Genomic DNA, 20,332 nt, shown 5'->3' with positions numbered 1-20,332 from the left:
TAATATTTTATTTATTTATTTATTTGAGAGAGAGAGAGAGAGACAGTGAGAGAGAGCATGAGCGAGGAGAATGTCAGAGGGAGAAGCAGACTCCCCGTGGAGCTGGGAGCCCGATGCGGGACTCGATCCCGGGACTCCAGGATCATGACCTGAGCTGAAGGCAGTCGCTTAACCAACTGAGCCACCCAGGCGCCCCTTTTACCTTCCTTCTTAAGGAACACCTTCACCGAATATACAATTCTGCAGGGTCACGGTTGTTTTGTTGGTGTTTCAAGATTTAAAATGCATTTTACCATCGTTCTTGGAAGAAAGAGGATTTTACTAGGTTGGGAATCCAAGGCAACGGTTTTTCTTCCAGTCCCCTGAAGATCTCAACCCATGGGCTTCAGGGGCTTGCCCCCCCTTTTCCATGGACCGTCTGCCCCCTGTGGGTTTAGCATGTGGGGAGTTCTTTTATTATATCCTGCTTACGAATCACTAGGCTTCCTGGATCTGAGAAGTAGCACCTTGCTGCAAACCTAAAAACCCTCAATCACTCTTTTTTCAAACCTAAACTCTTCTGGAACTCCAAAGAGAATGTGTGTTAAATGACCTCGTTCTGCCTCTGCTTCCCCAGCCACACTGACCTCCCAACCTCTCCCCAGATGCACCAAAGGGCACGTCCACTGCCTGCAGCCTCTAGGCCTCGAGGTCCCATCTTTCGCCCTCTTCTTGCCTTCACTAACTCCTGGAATCGTTCAGCCTTCCCTGGGCTGTGACCCCCCCTCGGGGCACAGGTGAGCCCCTCCCGCTGCAGGTGGGAGGGTAGCACCTGGGACAATGTGGCTGAGCTCCGATGCTCAGAGAGGGCAGGTAGGAAGGGCAGTGAATGCCAGTCTCATAGAAGACCAGAGATGCTCGCCAGGCCTGCAGGAGGACCCAGAGCCCAGAGCCCCATTCCCGGGCATGCCCCTCTTAGCACCCCTAGCAGTCGTGTGCGGGGACGGACATGTGGGGAGGATGGTCCTTGACTTTCAGAAACTTTCAGAACGCTGCTAGGTGTTTTGCTGTGCTGGCTTTCTCTCTTCTGGGCCCTGAGATGCTGAGTGCATTAGAGCGGGCCTGTCCAGCCCGTATTAGCCGCCACCTTGACTGTCTTCTCACTTCTGGCTGACAGCAAGTGGGAGGGGCGCAGGGAAGGGGAGGACAGGCTGCCTTTGCTACTTCCCAGACTTGTCACTGCAACCACAGTAACGCTGGGAGCTGGACACGGGCCAAGGCAGATTCTGACTTGCAATGTTCGTTCCCACCATCCCTGGGACATGTAAGCCTGTCAGCTCCTGTGAGGACTGGGGCTGCTGCTGCCTCAGACCCAAAACGCTCCAGAAACACCTGCCTCCCTCAAGAAGCTGCTGTGACCTTTCCCTCCCGGTCTTCTCAGAACCACACACAGAGCCACAGTGACGGCAACTGCTCTCCCCAGGCCCACCTCTGCTGGGCGTGACACAGGGCCTAGCAGGACACTGGGCCCAGCTGGAATCACACTGTGGGGACAGGCTGTTGCTCTGCCCCCACATGGTGCCTCGCGGGGCCAGGGCTCTGCAGATCAACTAGAGCAAAAAACACAGTAGAAACTATGTCCAGGAGAGAGCAGGAGTGCAAGGAGATGGGCTATATGCTCAGAGCCGTCTGGGATGCAGTGCAGAAGCCCTGGGATTGGGTCCACAGGAAGACCTGGGCCAGGCTGCTTTGAGCTTCCTGTGAGAGCGGGGGTGTTAACACAGCTTCTGCAGCCTCCCCTTGCTCACCAGCAACCACGACAACTGAACGCACTTGTGTCAGGAGACGCCAGCTACCCATTCCACAACCTCCTCTCCCGCCAGCTCACCTGCACCGGAAGGATATGGCTCGGAGTCTCACACGCATTCCCGTGCAGCCCTGACCACTTGGCACTGTGGGAGAGCGACTGTCCTTCCCTCCTCGCCCTCGTCAGGGGACTCCCGGGTGACTTTCTAGCACCCTTCCCCATTTCTCCTGAAAGACACCCTGACTTTCCTTGGGAGAATTACCCCCTCGCTTACTCCCAAGTCCCAGTCCGAGTGGAAATGACCTTGCTCTGGCAACAAGGGAGGGTTTCCACCAACTAACATCATCCTGCCAAGTTTGCCGCTCCCAACGCCCCACTCCCAAACCCCGGATGGTAGAGTGGCTACTGAGAAATCCTCCCCATCCCTGGACTGTGGACTGGGAACACGAGGGAGGCCCTAAGGCAGCAGGACCTGGGGCTTCTGAGGCCAGAGGGGAGAGGTCCCGGGCCCAGCGGGTGGGGTCCTGGTGATGATCTCTGAGCCAGAACATTAAGTTCCCCATCTCTCCTGAAGCCGTCTGCAGGGCAGTTTCCTAAATGGACTGCCTCCCCAAGCTGTTGAGGGTGTGGAGGGATTGGGCGCGCGAGCACGCGTGTGTGTGTTTGCCAGAAGGCACGAGCGCCACCCTATAGCCTCCACACGACCTCAGGCCACAGCCACCCAGCAGCCCCGAGCCCCTCATAAGGCCCGCGCCCCCTGCTCTTGCTCATGTGGGACTCTGTCTCCCCAGCTAGGGCGTAGTTCACAGAATGGGGCCAGGTCCGCTTGGCCCACTCTGCTCCCACTCCCTGGGCTCAGAACGGAGCCTCACACACCCAAGACGCTCAGCTGCTAAGCGGGGGCTGGAGGGAATCCCTGAAGGGTCGGGGGAACCACAGAACCCCGGGGCTGGAGGGACTTTGCACTTCCTATACTCAAACCGCCTCCAGAGAGGTGTCTGTGAACACTGGAGTTCAGTGGCCGCGTCTTCTGGACGATTCCAGGTAACCGCCTGCATCGGGCGTGAGACACACCCACAGGAGGGAGCCCTCCGGCCTCCAACGGTGCACAGAGTGCTCCCACACCTTGGACTGGGCAGCGTGTCCCTCACCAGGCTGTTCAGAGGCCCCAGAGAAGTGGCTTTGAACTGTGGTCATCCTCAGGAACCTCTGCAGCGATGTCAGGACAACACACCATCTCCTCCATTCACACACACAGACTCTGGCAGGGCCTGGGCATCTGGAGTCTTAGAAGCTCCCCAGGTGACTAGAATGGGCAGCCGGGGCGAGGGAGAGCCGCTGAGTTCCTGCACACTCAGGTGCCCGGCCAAGGCTTCTCGGAAGTTGAGGCCACCATTGGCGGGTCAGCTGGACACATAGGCCAGCGGGGCCCAGCCCTGCCCCCCCCCGAGATGGGAGGTCCTCGGAGTCACCCTGCTCTACCTGAGCAACAGCTGGCCGGCATTCCCCAGGCCCAGGCTCAGGTCCAGCCTCTGCGAGAGACACAAGAATGTATCCACTGCAGTAAGCACAGGGGGTCCCAGGGGCCGGTGACCACGGGATGGGGTGAGGCAGTCCTGTGGACCGGGGGACTGTGTCTTCCCGAGCACGATGCCTGAAGCGCGCATTCAACAGCACATAGGAGTTTACCAAGGTAACAACTAAGCACCCGGCGCTCATGAGAACCCGGGCAGCCCCGGCCCTCGGCCGCTACCCTCCCGGCCTCCGCACGCGGGCCGTGCCGTGTGCAAGGGCAGCTCTGGCCCGCATCCAGACCCTCTCTCAGACAACGGGGCTCCAAACATGCTAGCTTTTCCCTAAGCTCACAAACACAGGTAGGTAAGAGTTGAACCGAAGTCCTGCCATCTTTCTGGAAGTATTCTACCCACCCAAACGCTGCGACCTGCGAGGCCGCCGATGCTGTGTGCACCTTCATGCCTCCTCCCGGAGCCGGCACCGTGCTGGGCTGGGCACTGCCACCCGGCGGCCGGGGCCGTCCCCAGAGATGGTGGCTTGCAGGCGAGGCTTCTACCCAGAGCCCCCCACTGCTGCGCAATGCCACCTAAACATTGTTCGGGAGCCTCTTTTGACCCTTACAGTGACTTCCCACAGGCCCTGCTTCCCTGTGAGAACTTGCTCAAACAACAAAACCCACAGCGTGGCCAAGAGCTGTGAATCCTGCAAAGGCCCAGAAAGCAGCCTGGGCCCGCCAGGGCCGCCACGCTCAGGGAGCTCTGGACGCAGAAGGAAAGATGCCCTTGGTTCAAACCCTGGCCAGTCATCCAGATGACCCTGAATAAGCAGCGCTGGCTTGGGGAGCTTTGGCAGGCTTCCACGGGTGGTGGCGGGGACCTACGTGCGTTTGGGCCACCGTGCTGTCTGCTCCACGGCAGCCACGAGTCACGAGAGACCACACCGTGGCCCCTCACTCCCCTCAAACCTGGGGGAGACAGGGAACGTGGGCTACGCGGGCTCGCCCACAGGGGCTGACTGCCCAGCTAAGCAGGGCTGTGGGAAAGCAGGCGGCAGCGGGGGCTGACACGGCAGCCCCCCTCAGTGAACGCCTGCTGACAGTGAGGCCGCGGGACCCGGCCCCCCGCCTTCCTCCTCCATGAATGGACAGTAGCTTTGCTGCAAGGCTCTTCTGTGCTCTGTCCTTCAGGTCCTTGAAAGGGCCCGGGCCATGCCACACACCCAATAAATAAATGCTTGTTGAAAGCGCAAGTGAATGAGAGCAAAGGAGGATGGAACCCAGGGCAGAGAGATCAAGCAGCTTCCGGCCTCGTCCTCTGTGGGCCCATTCATAGTGAGCACGTGTCCCGGGGCCCCTCACCCGCCGGCCCAGCTCCTCCGAAACCCCACATATGAATATTCATGTGCCAGGGGGGCCATCACATGGTGGGGTCACAGAACTGAGGGGCAGGGGTCACCAAGAAACCAGCAGCACCACCTGCTGCCCCTGGGGCGGAAGCCGGCCTCTGTCCCGGCCCGGGCAGCGAGTGGGCCCGCGGCAGCCAAGGCCTTCTGAATCACCAGGCTGCAGACCCCTGTCTCCCCAGGTGGCTGCTTGTGCATCTGGAGCAGAGGAAGTGCCCAGCCGACCCGGCGGGCGCCAACCGCCCTCCTCTCAGCCCTCAGCACTTCCTCCCAAGGCCTGGTTGACCGAGCGGCTCCCAGTGCCACTTGGAAAGAACTGGAAATGGCAGGGCTGGCTACAAACAGCGGCTTTCCAAACAGTGCTCCTTTTATCCAGAGGGCACAACTATCAGGGCTCGGGCGGAGACTCTCGATCTTTCCAATTTATGAATGTGTTTCCGGGCAATGGGGTGGCCCAGGAAACATACCCAAGCAGGCTTCACTAGCGACTTGTTGGTACGTCTGACAGCATGTCTTGCTGTGAAGGATGGAGGAGAAGGCACGGTTCCCACGCTCCCACAGAGCTGAGAAAGCGGAGCACAGGAACGCCACCACCTCTGGGGACAGCCCTGAGCTGCTGCATGACAGTGTCCCAGCCCAGCACTGTCCCACTGGAGCCTCTAACGCTCATGACACAGTGCAAACGGAAATACTCCTACCTACTTGTCAAACTGTAGATACAGTATGACCAGAACGACGTACAAGCAAGGGCCCAGAAAATACAGGAAGCAAAGAAGCTAACGTGTAAGCACTGGTTCCCTCTCAACCCTAGAATCGGAGGTGACTTTTCCAGGACCTGCTTGGCCACAGAAGGTTTCTGCTGCGGTCCAAGATGGCATGATAAGTACTGAACCTACCCCTGACTTGCCCTGTGGCCCCAGAGGAATGAACGGCCTCTCTGGGCTTTGGCGTCCAGTTTCCTCCCCAGGTCGCTGGTTAAAATGCAAAGTGTGTCAGAACCAAGGAGAGGGCCCTGGGCTGGGCAGGAGACAACAGATGCCAAACTAGCTGTGCCTAAACCACACTGACCCCCACAAAGATATATTCCCCAACCATGTTCTCAATTTTTAAAATTCATTGTGACCATTTAAAAATAGATTTCGAAAATTTAGGTTTCAATCTTCTCTTTAAAGAATTGGATTCACAGTAGCCAAAAAGTGGAAACAACCCTGAAGTCCATCAGCTGTTAAACAGTTAAACACAACGTGGTCTGTCTATAAAGCGGAGTATCATTCAGCCAAAAAAGGGAACAACAGAGGGACACACGCTACTACACGGATGAACTCTGGAAACGTTATGCTCAGTGAAAGAGACAAAGGCCGTATCAGGTCCGACTCCATTACGTGTCTGAAACATCCAGAACAGACCCGGAGACAGAAGCCAGCAGCTGCCACAGGTCAGACAGAGACGCAGCAAGGAGCGACTGCTCAGTGCAGACGGAGTGACGGAAATGTCCCAGGATCAGCAGTGAGGGCTGCCCAGTACCATGAATGGCTACGAACTACCGCACTGTCCACCCAAAGACACAGCATCCCTCGGCGAGGGTTGGCTGCCACTGGGCGGCGGCTGCCTCTCCTGGGCTCTGTCCCTGTCTCCGGCTGGCTCCTGGTGTCCGCTGCGTGCAGGGGTGTAAGAACCCCAACAGCGGAAGGTGGCCCCACTCTGCCCACCAGAAGACACCCCAGCACCCCGTGAGGTGTGCTCAAGACACCCAGCTCCGAGGCACACAGTACCGTCCACCAGCCAAAGGAAGGGAAGAACCACCTCCTTCACAGAAAACTCGTAAATCTGGTCTCTCCCGACCAGGTAACACACACCCTTAGTAAATTAAGTGGAACAGTATAAAAAAGGTAGACAGTGGAAGTCTGTCCCCCACCGCCCCCCCCAGGCCCCACACCAACCACCTCCCATCAGCCACTGACTCAGCACAATTCAATCCTCTTCCGCTCTGGCTTCCACCCAGACTGCTTTCTCTCCTGGCCGCTAGAAAAACGTGCAGTCTGCATAATGACCCATTACACAACTGTGAAAGGGATCGAGAATCTTTCCTGAGGAACATCCTACCCATAACTCAAGGAGGCCAGCACCTTACAGAGGAACTATTTTCAGATTTAGCATAAAAGTCAAGAGCCACTGTCTGGAAGGGGCCCAGGTGGGCATTTCCAGAACTGCCTTTGCTATCCCCATGTAGGCTAAGCAAGACTTTAGCCCACAAGCTCCCAGGGCCATAGCACACAGGCCACCGACCACATGAACCGCCAAGCTCCCTGCCGCCATGCGACTCTGGCTTTCAGTGAGTGAGACCTGTAGGCCATTTGGCCTGCAGTCTGACTCCAGGCCCAGAGGGCTCCTGCCAAAGGGAGTCTGGGGATCTGCCCAGGTCCCCGCGGCCAACTGCATTGCCAAAGGACATCTGGGACTGACACAGCCTTCTGGACATGACTGCCAAGCCCCGAGTGGGCAGAGCCCTGACCCCACGCCCCTGCTCCCCATGGCGTGTCTCACACCCACCAAACCACTGCACACTCTTCGGCTCTCACAAGGCCAGCCCTCCACTGGGGACACCCTTGCCACATGCCTGCCAGCTTCCTGAACTAAGTCCCGTCCCAGGATGCTGGTATTCCCACCTTGCCTACACCCGCCCAAGACCTTGAAGGCAAGACCATTACCTGTTTGTGTCTGGGTCCCTGGATAGCACGACAGAGCCTGGCATTTGGCACACTTCGGCAAACGTCCAGGGAACCGAGCTGAATACGGAAGATGGTTCCAGTTTGGGGAAACAGAGACCCCAAAGAGATACAGGCAAGTTGCCACAAAATATACAAATGCAAGTTCCTAAACAGATCAGCTGAGGCTGGCAGGGCTTGGAGCACCCAGAGGGAACCTCCCAGAGCAGCAGGCTGGGTTGGAAGCCACCACCAAGCCCGCAGGCCAAGCCCTGCGTCCAGCGATCAGGAAACTCCATGCCCAAGATTTCTACCCAGATTATACTGATTGTGTCACACTCATGTTGCAAATATTCTCCCACAGATTCTCTTACATCTGGCATTAAACAGAACTTTAAAATAATCCACTTATCCTAGTAAACGGACTTACTGTTGCTTTAAGTAACAAGCAAGCAGAAGGACAGCAAATGTATCTTTTCATTAGCGATCACAGTACTCACATCCTAATTTCCACTAATTACAGTAACCTGATGGAGATGTTTCATGCTGTGTCTTACGGCTTCTTTACCTGGGGTGCTGGGTGCAATTCTGAGGCCAAGAGACTGGACACATGTCCCAGAAGAGGGCCAAGGCATTTCTGATGTGTGTAGGAAGCACAGAGGAAGTCAGCTTTCCCTCTACCGAAGCAGAAAACCATTCAAAACAGGAGAGCACTGTACCACAGTCATCAGGAGGATGGGACTGGGTGTTACAGTCTGGTAACACCTGAGAGGGGGACTGGAGAAGCCTGGGCACCCATCACCAAAGACCTACCCCACTCCCACCTCCACCTGGTGAGAGAGCAGGAAGCTCGGCCCCAAGGCCCTTCACACATCTAGCAGGCAGGCAGGGGACACAAATGAGGAGGGTATTTACCGAACGGTGGCCAGGGGTCTGAAGTGCTGGCTGGTGCCGCCGGCCCGCCCCAAGGGTTTGTCTGGTTAGCTGAGGCTGACCGGCCCCAAGGCTCTGCTTTCTGGGCAGCAGGGCCTGAGCTGGGGAGGGCGTCCATTAAATCCAACAGAGTAGTCTGCTGTGGGTGGGAGCCATGCTTTTAAGACAAAGAGAGGGGACAGGTTTTACTTTGCTACAGTTAACAGCAAATATCTATGAGTTAGCCATTTGACGTAAATACCATCCCTCTTGGGACTAGAAGCCCTCTGGGCGGGGCCAAGAGGAAACTGAGCAGGCCCCCATGTCCTCCCATCTCCTGCCCCACCCAGCCCACCACCCCACGGACCCACTCCCCCCTCCCGCCCAGGCTGCACCCACTTCCCCCCCCCCGGCCCAGGCTCCACCCACTTCCCCACCCCAGCCCAAGCTCCACCCACTTCCCCACTCCAGCCCAGGCTCCACCCACATCGAGCCTTTTACTTTGGGCTCAAAGCCCACCCGTTTGCTGATTTTCCAGGATAACACAGGCTTTGCACCAGGCTGCAGCATCCCTCCAAAATGCTGTCCCCACCCACCGACCTCGGTGTCCCCTGCAGCCAGCCATCATCCAGGGCCCCCTCTCCCAGGGCCTGCCCTGCCCTCCAGTTCCCACAACCACCAGAGCTGCTGTCAGGGACCCTGTGGCACCGTGATATGGGAGACCACCAGAACCCCGGCACAGTGATGGGGGCGGGGGGGGGGAGCCTGTCTTGTGACCAGAGGAGCTTGTGGGAGCAGTATCATGTCCTGGTCGCCTCAGGCCCCATGCGGGCAGCCTGGCGCAGGGTAAGGCTGATGACGGCTGCGAAGCCCAGCACTACTGAGCCTTTCCCTGTGCCAGGACTCTGTTCCAAAGCACCAGACGCTTGGCTCCTGTAACAGTCACCTGACCACAGGGCTACCACTCGCTGGTGTACAGGGGAGGAAACTGAGGCCCCGGTACACGGAGGCCCCTTGCCAGCGCCCACCTTCTCTCCGGCTGGTCTCGGGAGAGCCTCTGGAGGAACGGCACAGGCGGAGGTGTTTTCAGTCACGTCCTCCCCTCACTCATGCTCATCACGGAGGGGTATACAGAAGGCGTCCTGCCCTGTGGGTTGGGCTTGGACACTCGGCAACCACGGTGGGACCGGCTCCCACACTGACCTCTCCGATGAGGCGCTTACCTCCTTCTTTTTGGGAACCTTAACCGTGTCTCTTCGGCTTTCTTCTAGGGCCATCTGCAATCTGAGGTCGTCACCCCGCCTGAGGCGTTCTTCCTGCAGAGGACAATGGCACTGTGACAACATCACTGAGCGGAACAGGACAAAGCAACACCCGAAGCGAACATGGGTAACAAAATCTGACCACGCAGTATTGCAAAGGAAGATCAGAAAACAACCTGTAATACAGTTATTCTGTCCTGCAAGTGTGGCCCAGAGGGCTCGTCCCCCGCCCCCCCGCCCGGCCCATATGGTTTCCCTGGTTTTGGGGTCCCAGTGGGCAGACGGGTGGGGGGGAGGGGCAGAGACACCACCAAGTCCCGGGAAAGGGAACACTTATTCTCCAATGCTTTTATCTCAAAATGAAAATGGCTTTATATTCTAATTAAAGAAGCAATGCATCTCCTTGTAAAATACAAAAGCCTGAGAGCCCAGAAAGGAATCAGGAAGAGGGTGAAAATCACCTATCACTGCATGTTTATTTCTAGGATTTCAAAAAGAAAGGATTCATTATACAGTTGACCCTCCAACAACACGGGCATTAGGGGAACCAACCCCCACCCTGAAAATCCACATATAAATGTTGACTCCTTAAAAACCTAACTACTAAGAGCCAACCTCTGACTGGAACCCAAGTAAGTCACCGAATGCATATTCTGTGTATGTGTGACTATGCTGTGTTCTTATAATAAACTAAGCTGAAAAAATGTTATTAATAAATTAAGAAACAGGTAATAAATTTACAGCCCTGTACTTATTGACAAGAATCCACACTTAAGTGGAGTTGTACAGCCCAAAACTCGTGTTCTTTAAGATACGTGTTCACCTGTATCTAATTAATATTCGTTTAAGGCGAAGTCACCCCATGCAGAAGACTGGGCTGTCCTAGCTTTTATGTCATCACGAATCAGAAATAAGTTCCTTGCATTTTACTTATTACAAATATGATTAATCACAGAGATGAGTTATGGACGAAAATGGGCTCTGTCTGTCTGTCCGTCCCTGCACTCCTGCTCCTTCTTCCCGGGCCGTCTGGGACAGAGCCAGGCATCCACAGGGACGGATCTAACGGCTGGGCTTTCCCTACTGTGAACAGGGAGGCTGTAACAGAAACTGTCCACCCCCCTGAGGTTCAGGAGGTTCCAGTTATAGCGACACAGATCAGCCACCTCTGCACTTCGTCCAACTCTCCCTAATATCTGCATCTGTGCATCACTTCTAGGAGACAGAGAGCCTCGTGCTACCTGACTCCAACCACCCTCCCTCACCCAAGGTCAGCAGGGACAGACCTGATCACTGGGACCAAAGGGACGACAGCTCTGAAAGGTCATTTCCAACACGCCTTTCCCTCCTTCTCCATGCTAAAGGCAGGCGTGATTATTAGAGAAAAACAGGAACTGAGAAAAGAATTGAAACTGCACAAACAGCCGTCGTCGAAACATAATAAGGGTTCTTAACTACCTGCAGCTTTCCCTCCCAGCCTTGCTTCTCAGCATTCAAATGTTCCTGACCTGTCTTCCAAACTGCCTTCCCTGGGGGCTAAGCCCACATGCCTTGCACGAAGGGACCACGATATGTGGCTGTGTCTATAGCAGTGTTTCTGGGGAGCCCTGTGACCAGCTCACCCACTGGCCCACAAAAAGGACGCCTCCCTGACCGGGGGTGGGGGTGTGGTGGCAGTGGGTGGCACCAACACCGCTATGGCAACGCCCAGTCCCATCTCGGGAAACAATGAGGCCAGGGCCTGCGTCTGTCACTGTCCCTGCTGTGACCCACGCCCCACCTGGGGACCCCCCAGCGTGCAGTCCCACCTGCCTGGCACCAACCTGCTCAGCGACTTCTCTGCTCATGGCAAGTGCCAACTGCAGCTGTAGCTCCTCTTCTCCACTGGTCTGCGGCCGGGCCTGCTCCAGCTCAGAGGACACCCTCGGGGAAGTGGCTGTGGGGGAAATGCAAAGTCACCACATGCACAGGACAGGCTCCAGCTCGCGGTCACCTGGTCAGACCACTCTCCGTCCCCACCTCACACCCACAAAGCCCAACAACGTGGGAGCCGTACAGAGAAGGTCTGCGAGTACGTCCAGGTTAAAATCCAGTTAACGCCAACACGTGGATTTTCAGGGACATAAGCCACGTGGCCGGCGGACATCAAGCAAGAGGCCTTCCAGGGCAAGGGAGGATTAGAACCTCCGTCTTCACTGCAGAGCTGTCCTCCTTCAAAGAGAGAAACTAGCTTTTTTTTTTTTTAACAAGATCAGAAGTATTGCTCTTGAACATCCAGATCAGAGAGTGTCATTCATACCAGCACAGGGCTAGACCAAGAACTTCACTCAAGATTCCCACAACATTTTAAGAATCTCACTTTGGATCTCATGGTGGTAAAAACCATGGAAAATGAAGCCCAAGTGTTTCTGCAGCAACCCCAAAAGTTTTTGTTTTCTATGTAAAACTGCATCAACTTGGGAAAAACACTTTTTTTTTTTTTTTTGCTATTATCAATTAATAGTTAGCTAGTATCAACTAAACAAGTTAGCTAGTATCAACACTTGCAAGCAGCTCCTGGAAACAGTTTTCTGAAGGGATGAGATGTGGACTCCTGGCTGATGCAGGACACCTCCAGGAAAGGCATCTTTATGCGTTCACACTCATCACACTGGCCTGGGCCTCCCCAGACGGAAAACGTGGGGGCTCACACGGCCATCGGGATTTCGGTGCATCAGGGAGTGTAGGTATCTCCAGAAACCAGACACAAAACTTTGGGAGCACGGTGCCACCTCTGCCTTCACCACAGGAGAGGATCCACGGCTTCTCTGAAATTCTCAAAGCCAGGTCCCACTGCCTCTGATGGTTCCCCACTGAGCCTCTACGCACGCCATCCCCTCTGCTCACCCAGCCAACTCCTCCGTTCTCAGAGCTCAGCCCCGATGCCCTGATCCTCCTGGACCACCCTCCTCACTGGTGCTGGGTCAGCAGCCCCTCCCCGCCACAGCACTTCCCCTACCCTGCCGTTTGGTAGATCATGCCAGAAGGTACGCTCCTTGAGGAGGCTCCACACCTGTCTTCTCACCATTACATCCATCCTCAAAGTTTGGCAGAGCTGCTGGCAAATACCCACTGGCCAGATGCACAGAAGCATGCAGAGATGGATGGACGGACAGATGGAGAATTCAATTTCGTGGCAGATGGGTACTTGCTTGAAAATGCTCTAAGTGTGTATCAGTTTTCTTCCTTCTTTCATTATGTCCATTCCAGCAAACCCAACCATTACCACTCACTCACCCAAATGCTGCTCCCACCTAAAACTCCAATCTGAATTTGCTGCGTAGGACTGCCTCTTTGGGAGAAAGTAAATAAGGTCAGGAATGGTTCCTGGAAGGTGAGGTTTCCAGTTGGCTAGGCTCTGGTTATCGGGAACAAAACAGGAAAAGAGGTCTAGGTATAGTTAGGGTCATAGGAGGACCAGGCAGAGCTGCAAGGGGCAGGGGGCGGGGCAGGGCAGGGCAGGAGACTGTGAAAGGCAATGCTTTCTCGCACAAGTTTTGTGTCACACACACAAAACATACAGCTGTTAAGAGTTCATCCAGAACAGTCCCATGTCATGAAGCACAGTGCATTTGCTCTGATTTACTGTCAAGTCAAAGAAACAGGAAAAAAAAAAAGCCAGCAAACAGTTGCCCCACATCTACTCTAAGCTCCATGAACAAGACAAAGATGAAAGACAAGTTGAATCCCAGGCTAGTTATATCACATTACTTTTTCCAAAATACTTGTTTTAAAAATACAACTAGATGGTAAGAACATGTCAAGTCCACCTTAATAAACTGGCTCATTAACATACCAAGACAAAAGCCTTTTTTTTTTTTTTTTTTTTTTTTGCTGTTGCTGGTTTTGTGCCCAAGCCTCACCGATGGGTCACAGTGCTTAGGTCTTGGGCTTTCCTGTACCTAGAGGCAAAGGTGTCCCCACCCAGACTGCTGGAGACTGAAGCCGCACAGCACCGGGGAACGGCTCTGGAGGCTTCTTCCCAGCTGACTGTGGCTCTCACACAGATCCCTGACCACCGGGCTGCCTGCTCCCAGCCTCCTTCCTGATGATCTCGGAAGCGCACGTCACAGAACTCTCTGTTTAGAACGAACACAGCACACTCGGCACCTTCATTCACTACCACACGGAAATGGGGAGTACATAAAGAAGACCTATATCCCATCCCACACCCCGAAAAAGGGCTCTGAAAAATGAGCCCCATCTTGGCTCTCCCTGGCAGGGGAAGCTGCCACTTGGCTGTACCGCCACAGGGCCCGATTCAGCGCCGCCAGGGATGAATGGGACGGGGCTCTCAACAGGGACCTTCTAGAGAAATGAGCCTCCCTTGTCCTCTGACATCTGCAAGGCCAGACTGGCTTCAAATGCAAATGGACATGTTCCTGTCTGCCGTTAAGGGACGCCTGCCGAATTAATGCATAGCCAGCACGTGCGGAAATAGCTTACCACATCAATGTGGAAATTAAAGACAAAGGGTATTCCCCTAAATGCTGTGGTTTTTGTCAACGGATGTATGGCTCTCAGTTCCACAGATGGCAGAATTCACAGCCATCAGCCCCGAGAATCAGCTGAGCGCGCACAGCGGGCTGCGAGGGACAACACCCGCGGAGACGTTCTTGCCTCAGTGACGGCAGCCCGGCCCCCAAAAAGGGCCCCTTGTACCCACGTACATGACAGCGAACACAGATGTGCCTGTGAGACGGGACTGAAAGCTCCTTTGTGACCACCTGGGCCTGGCCCAGCTCCGAGGGGCTGCAGGTCCACGGTTCACAGGGACTCCTGGAAAACTCAGGTGGCCCAGCGACGGTTTTCCCACCGGCCGCCTCCTGGAGGGAAGACTGGGAACTGCCAGCGTAGGTGAATCACTAGTGGAACCACACACAGGCCATCACCCTTCTCCAACCACTAAGACGTCTTTCTGTGTACGGATCCTGCCTGGAGAAACTCGTCAAAGTCCTCACTTGCTGCTGCGAGAATCAGAAACATTGGCCAGGGCTCAATTTGATGCTTTCTGGCCTGGTACCGGGCTGAGAAAGCCCAGGGGAAGGGCTGAAGAGGAAGGAAAGCCTACAAAGGCCAACTTTTCCCTCCAAATACAGGCTAAGAGGAAGACCAAGAAATATCTCCCACTGCAGGGAGACGAGCCTGTCTGGTGTTCACGCCAGCCCCGGGCTGCAGGAGGGACCCTGGTTCCCAAACGCACCCCCTCAAGCAAAGGCTGGAAGATTTTCTAACAAAGAGGCTTCAGTTGGGCAATCTTGGGCAACTGCAAAGAAGAAATCGAAGTAGTCAAGGTAACAGGAAAATAGGAAATCACCACTTCTCAGGGCGTTTCGCTGTCTTCCTAGAAAGCACTACGCAACGTCTGCAGTCACACTGATTAAAGGGGACGGGGCGCCTGGGTGGCTCAGTCGTTAAGCGTCTGCCTTTGGCTCAGGTCGTGATTCCAGGGTCCTGAGTTTGAGCCCCACATGGGGTTGCCCACTCGGCAGGAGGCCTGCTTCTCCTTCTCCCATTCCCTCTGCTTGTGTTCCCTCTCTCACTGTGTTTCTCTTTGTCAAATAAATAAAATCTTAAAAAAAAAAAAAAAAAGGTAACAGACATCTCTGAACATGACCTGACCAGCAAGGGCTCTGAGTGAGTGACCAGCAGGACTTGGGATAAAGCACTCCGGCCACTTGAGCCCCACACAAGGTGAGCAGCCAATCCTGGGCGCACAAGGCAGAGCTGACACCTAGGGAAGAATGGAAGGTCACCGGGCCTTGGGGGCCGGAGAAGACCCCATCTGGATCTTAACACTGCTGCCACCTTTTATAACCCTGGGCGTGTTTGCAGACAGGTATGCTAGGGTTCAAACCCTGTCCTCGCCACTTACTAGCAGGGAGGTCACATGCAAATAAATGGCCTGCCCTCTCCAGGTTCCATACCCACATCTCTGAAATGCAGACAAACGGGGTCTGTGGGAGGGGCCAGGGATGCCCAACACACAGCTGGCTCTCCCCAGAAAATGGGCCTTGCCCCAGGTCACATCTCCCTGCTCCGACCCATGACCACCAGATTACCTAGGGACTGGAGCTGTCTGGCACTCCCACTCCCCAACTTATACAGCAGAAGCTGTAAATAGGTACCCCGTCATACCCTAGCCCTTCCCAGGCCTCCGTGAGAACGGGACTGGGGCCATGGTCCTTCAAGGGGGGAGACGGAGAGCGGACACTGACCCCACAGCCAGCTTCCGCCCTCCAGTGACCGGTTCCCCGGCCGGCTGAGTTCCTTCCTCATTACTGAACTGCACCGAAGTGCTTACTGGATCTTTCTCGATGTGGTGACACCTTCCTATGGCTCTATGGGCTACTTCCTGAGTCACCAGTGAAACCTCGGCCACCCCCACCCAGCAGCCTGGCCCGAGCTGAGGCTTCCAAAACCTGTTCCCACAAAAGACCCTCCAGGGTCTTCATCTTACCTCCTCACAGGGAGGAGTGGGAAAGACGGTCTTTAGTCAACTGAGGCAAATTATGAGGAAATAAGTTCAGACCACCCCAGGTCACATTAAAAGAGAAAAAATATACACACATGGTTGGAAAAGTCAAAAAGGTACAAGATGAAAAGTGCATCCAGTATCATCAGTCAGATCACTTTCAGACCAAAGGGTGTGTGTGTGTATGTGTGTGTGTGTGACTTCACAACAGAGGGACAAACCACAGCCCCCCATGCTGTGGCCACCCTCTGCCCGTCACATGACATCACCCACCTCCCAGGACAACTCGGGCGAAATCTCTGATCTGACTCCAATCCAGACCCTAGACTGATTCGGGGCTCACAGAACAACAGGGCGAGGACAGAGCCAAACAAACCCAGACCTAGGGACACTCTATGGGACAACTGGCCCAGTCTCTTAGCATATTAAGGTCACGAGAAAAAGACCATCTGCTGCAGACAGACCAAAGGGACAGGATGGTCAGAGGAAACTTGTGGTCCTTGGGGGAACAGGGGCGGGTGGGGGGTGTCCCCAGTTTAGACAGATCAGCTGCAAGACATGCTGGGGACAACTGACGAGACCCGAGTATGGACTGGGTACTGGTTGAGACCTGAGCATGGACTGGGTACTGGTGAATGTTGGGGCTGTGGGATAAGGGCACCGTCGCTCACTCTTGGGGAGGAGACACATACTGAGTATTTACGGGTGGATCGTGATGATGCCCGTAACTTATTTTTAAACACGACAGCATAAAAGGAAGCGGGAGCCACACCTCTCATCCTGCCCCCATTCCTCCCCCAGAGGAAACAGCTGTTGACATTTTCTTATGATTCTACCCAGAAAGCCGCTGAATGCCTACTCCGAGTGGCTATGCGTGGGCGCGCGTTTCCGACACTTAGCCCCGGGAAAGCACGTCTGTCCCGGTTATGCATGCCGCGTCTCTTTGCTGCAGCCCGATCTGGGCTGAGCGTTTTCCGAGTAAGCTACAGCCCAGCGTGGAGAGCAGGTCTGAAAGCCTGCGCTCGGATCGGGGCTCCACCACTTCTCACCCCGCGACCTCCACCTAGGCAGAGGATCCTCCAAGCCTCGGTTTTCTCATCTGCAAAATGGAGCCAGAGTACCTGCGTCCTAGACCCAGTGGGCTAACCTGTGGAAAGCATCAGACCAGCGCCTGGCACATGATAGTCCTACAGCTCTCCCTAGTATCTCGATGAACCCTCAGTCCTACTTACAGACCAGGGCTAGGGCTCTGAGGTGAAGGGACCCACCCACGGTCACTCAGCCAGGGAGAGACCAAGTCTGACCCTTACAGCCTCGTTTTTTAATGCCACTCTTTTCACAGAGGAGGTAACTAGAGCCCAGAGAGGCTAAATGACTTGTTCACAGATGAATTCAAAGCAAAGTCTTAGGGCCAAACCCCATGCTTGCCCAACATCCTAAAAGTACTGTGAGACTCTCAGTCATAACACTCAGTGGCCACCAGGCTCCGTGCTGCTCTAGGTCTGAGGGAAGTCCCTGTTCTCCTGGAGTTTGTGTACCTATAAGGACAGATGACAAGGGAATAAAGAAAGCAGGGGGACGGGGTGCCCAGGGCAGAGGAGAGCTGGGCTCTCTGTGTTCAGAGGTCAGGGCAGGCCACTCGGAGCTACTGGAGCAGCATGGGTTGGGGAAGGAGGCCAGACCAAGATAGGTGGGAGCTACACTCGGGATGGAGGGCAGAGGCCATGAGGCTGGTAAAGGCTAAGGGTGCCCAGAGGGCCATGATGGAGGAGCCAAGTGGTTCTCGGGGCTCGTGGAGGGACTTTGGAGAACGTGGGTCTATGCAGAGCGGTGATGCAATCTGACTGGTCCCAGGGAGAGACAGTGGGAGCACGGGGCGGGATGGTAGCTTTGCAGGTGAGCAGTGGCTGCATTCGGGATACATTTAACTGAGAGTCCATTATACTTGAAAATGCTCCTGACCGTCCAGCCTGAGGCCACAGAGAGTATCTGTGACCCTGCCCAGCGTGGTGCACAGCTCACAACTGAAGCAGGCCTTCAGGGTCTACGTCTGCAAGGGGCAGACGTAGGTGTTGCGGGCAGAGCTGGGTCCCTCGAATTGTCCCAGTGAAGTCCTGACCATCTGTACCTCAGAACACGACCTTCTTTGGAAACAGGGTCATTGCAGATGTGATTAGCTAAGATGAGGTCATCCTGAAGCAGGGCGGGCCCTAAATCCAGTAAGGCTGGTGTCCTTCCAAGAAGGGGAAGAGTCACAGGTGCCCGAGCGTGGGCACACAGGCAAGGGGAGGCTGCCCGTGATGGAGGGCAGGGACTGGAGTGCTGCCAGCTGCCAGCCCGAGGGACACCAAGGACTGCGGCCACTAACAGAAGCTAGGGAAAGGCAAGTTAAGAATTCTCCCCTCCAGGCTTCAAAGAAGTATGCGCCTGAGGACACTTTGATCTTTGACCTCTGGCCTCCAAACGGGTGTTGTTCTACGCTGCCCAGTCATGGTCAGAGGCTTTCCCAGTCCAACCTCAGGGTCTTCCCACCACCTGCCTGCACACACAGACGTGGGCACCCTCGTCACGCAGGGCAAGGAAGCACCGCCCCTCAGCTCCAGGACTGACTTTCCTCCCCGAGGCTGCTCACCAGCCTGTCCTCTTCCCAGGCAACCCAGCTTGCCAGCCTCCACACTGGGCCTAGAAGCCTCCTTCCTGCCTCTGTACCCCTCCTGCTGTTCTTCAAACAGGAAAGGAGAAACTCCTCATCCCAACTGTCAGCTCCAATGCCGCCTTCTCAAGCGCATCTTCCCCGGATCATGCCATTAGGACTCCTGCTGGCTCCATCCCCGCCGACTCTCACCCCGGCACTTAGAGCAGGTGGCCTTCTCTGACCCTCTATAATCAGTATTATGCATTCTACACTGTGGACCACAGTCCGGCCACCTCCCGACCTGACCTGGCCCAAGGCTCTGCATACACAGGGGCCACATCGGCGTCCACACAGACACAGGACATGAGGCCAAACACCTGTTGGCTCATTTTCAGGCTGGGTTTCCAGGGAAAACTAGCAATGGATGTAACCTCCAAGGGCACACTTCATACACTCCTCTGCAGCACCGTGAGACAGTGGTGCCGTGAACCCCAGTTCAGAGGCAGAAGCTGAAACCGGGGTGGAAGGGGGCTGAGCCAGAACAATGGCCACGTTCCTCCCTAGGCCGGGCTGGAGACTGAGCTGGGGGAGGGCGGAGCAGAGACAAAAGGCAGTCCTTTTATTTGTCTGAGGGATTCAAAGCCCATCCTCTGTTCAAAATAAAAGAGCAAGTTTGTGCTGTTCTCTTTGGGCTCCTGATGAAATTCTCTCCATGACCTGATCACCAGCTTGCGAGGTGGGGCAGGGAGCAATCCCGTCTCATTACTCTTCTCCCAGGAGTCCCTGTCATTCCTGTTGTGGTGAAAGTCACTCTCCGGGTAGAGCCCTGCAGGCGCCCACAGATCTCCAGGCAGGGGCTTGGGAGGAAGTGCGGGGGGGTGCTCGGAAGCCCGCTTGGTCCCAGTGGAGGTGAGTGAACACTGGCACCCAAACTTGTAAGCAGGCCTAGGGTGAAGCGTGAACGTTGACCAAGATGGAATTTCTCTCTTTAATTTTATTATTATTATTTTTATTTTTAAAAGATTTTATTTATTTATCTGACAGACAGAGATCACAAGTAAACAGAGAGTCAGGCAGAGAGAGAGGGGGAAGCAGGCTCCCTGCTGAGCAGAGAGCCCGATGTGGGGCTCGATCCCAGGACCCTGAGATCATGACCTGAGCCAAACGCAGAGGCTCAACCCACTGAGCCACCCAGGTGCCCTGGAATTTCTCTTTTAAAATGAGTACTCTAGGGGCGCCTGGGTGGCTCAGTTGGTTGGGTGACTGCCTTCGGCTCAGGTCATGATCCTGGAGTCCCAGGATCGAGTCCCACATCAGGCTCCCTGCTTTGTGGAGAGTCTGCTTCTCCCTCTGACCCTGCCCTCCTCTTGTGTTCTCTCTCTCTCATTCTCCCTCTCTCAAATAAATCAATAAAATATTTAAAAAATAAATAAATAAAAATAAAATGAGTACTCTGACAGTGGCTTCCATCTATGAAATTGGTGATGATCTGGGGGTCCTGGGTGGCGTAGCTGGAAAAGCATCCTACTCTTGATTTCGGCTCAGGTCATGATCTTGGGGTCGTGAGAGTTGAGCCCCATGACCAGGGAGTCTGCTTGAGAT

At 55.1% G+C, this 20,332-nt stretch overlaps 1 protein-coding gene across 2 annotated transcripts in view; it reads right to left on the bottom strand.

Moving 5' to 3' along the window:
• LOC111139248 (epsin 2) overlaps positions 1 to 20,332 on the bottom strand; it is an 83,060-nt gene that overhangs the window by 12,729 nt on the left and 49,999 nt on the right. For both annotated transcript variants that reach the window (XM_022491466.1, XM_022491467.1), the window contains 3 exons: positions 11,405 to 11,517; positions 9,543 to 9,635; positions 8,323 to 8,497 (listed from right to left, as the gene is read on the bottom strand). In XM_022491466.1, coding sequence (XP_022347174.1) covers positions 8,323 to 8,497; positions 9,543 to 9,635; positions 11,405 to 11,517 — 381 coding nt within the window. The remainder of the gene's footprint in view (positions 1 to 8,322; positions 8,498 to 9,542; positions 9,636 to 11,404; positions 11,518 to 20,332) is intronic.

The sequence above is a fragment of the Enhydra lutris genome, unplaced genomic scaffold (genome assembly GCF_002288905.1).
Source record: "Enhydra lutris kenyoni isolate GAN:26980312 unplaced genomic scaffold, ASM228890v2 scaffoldscaffold97, whole genome shotgun sequence".
In the NCBI taxonomy this organism is placed as follows: domain Eukaryota; kingdom Metazoa; phylum Chordata; class Mammalia; order Carnivora; family Mustelidae; genus Enhydra; species Enhydra lutris.
This window is presented reverse-complemented; position numbering and strand designations above follow the sequence as displayed.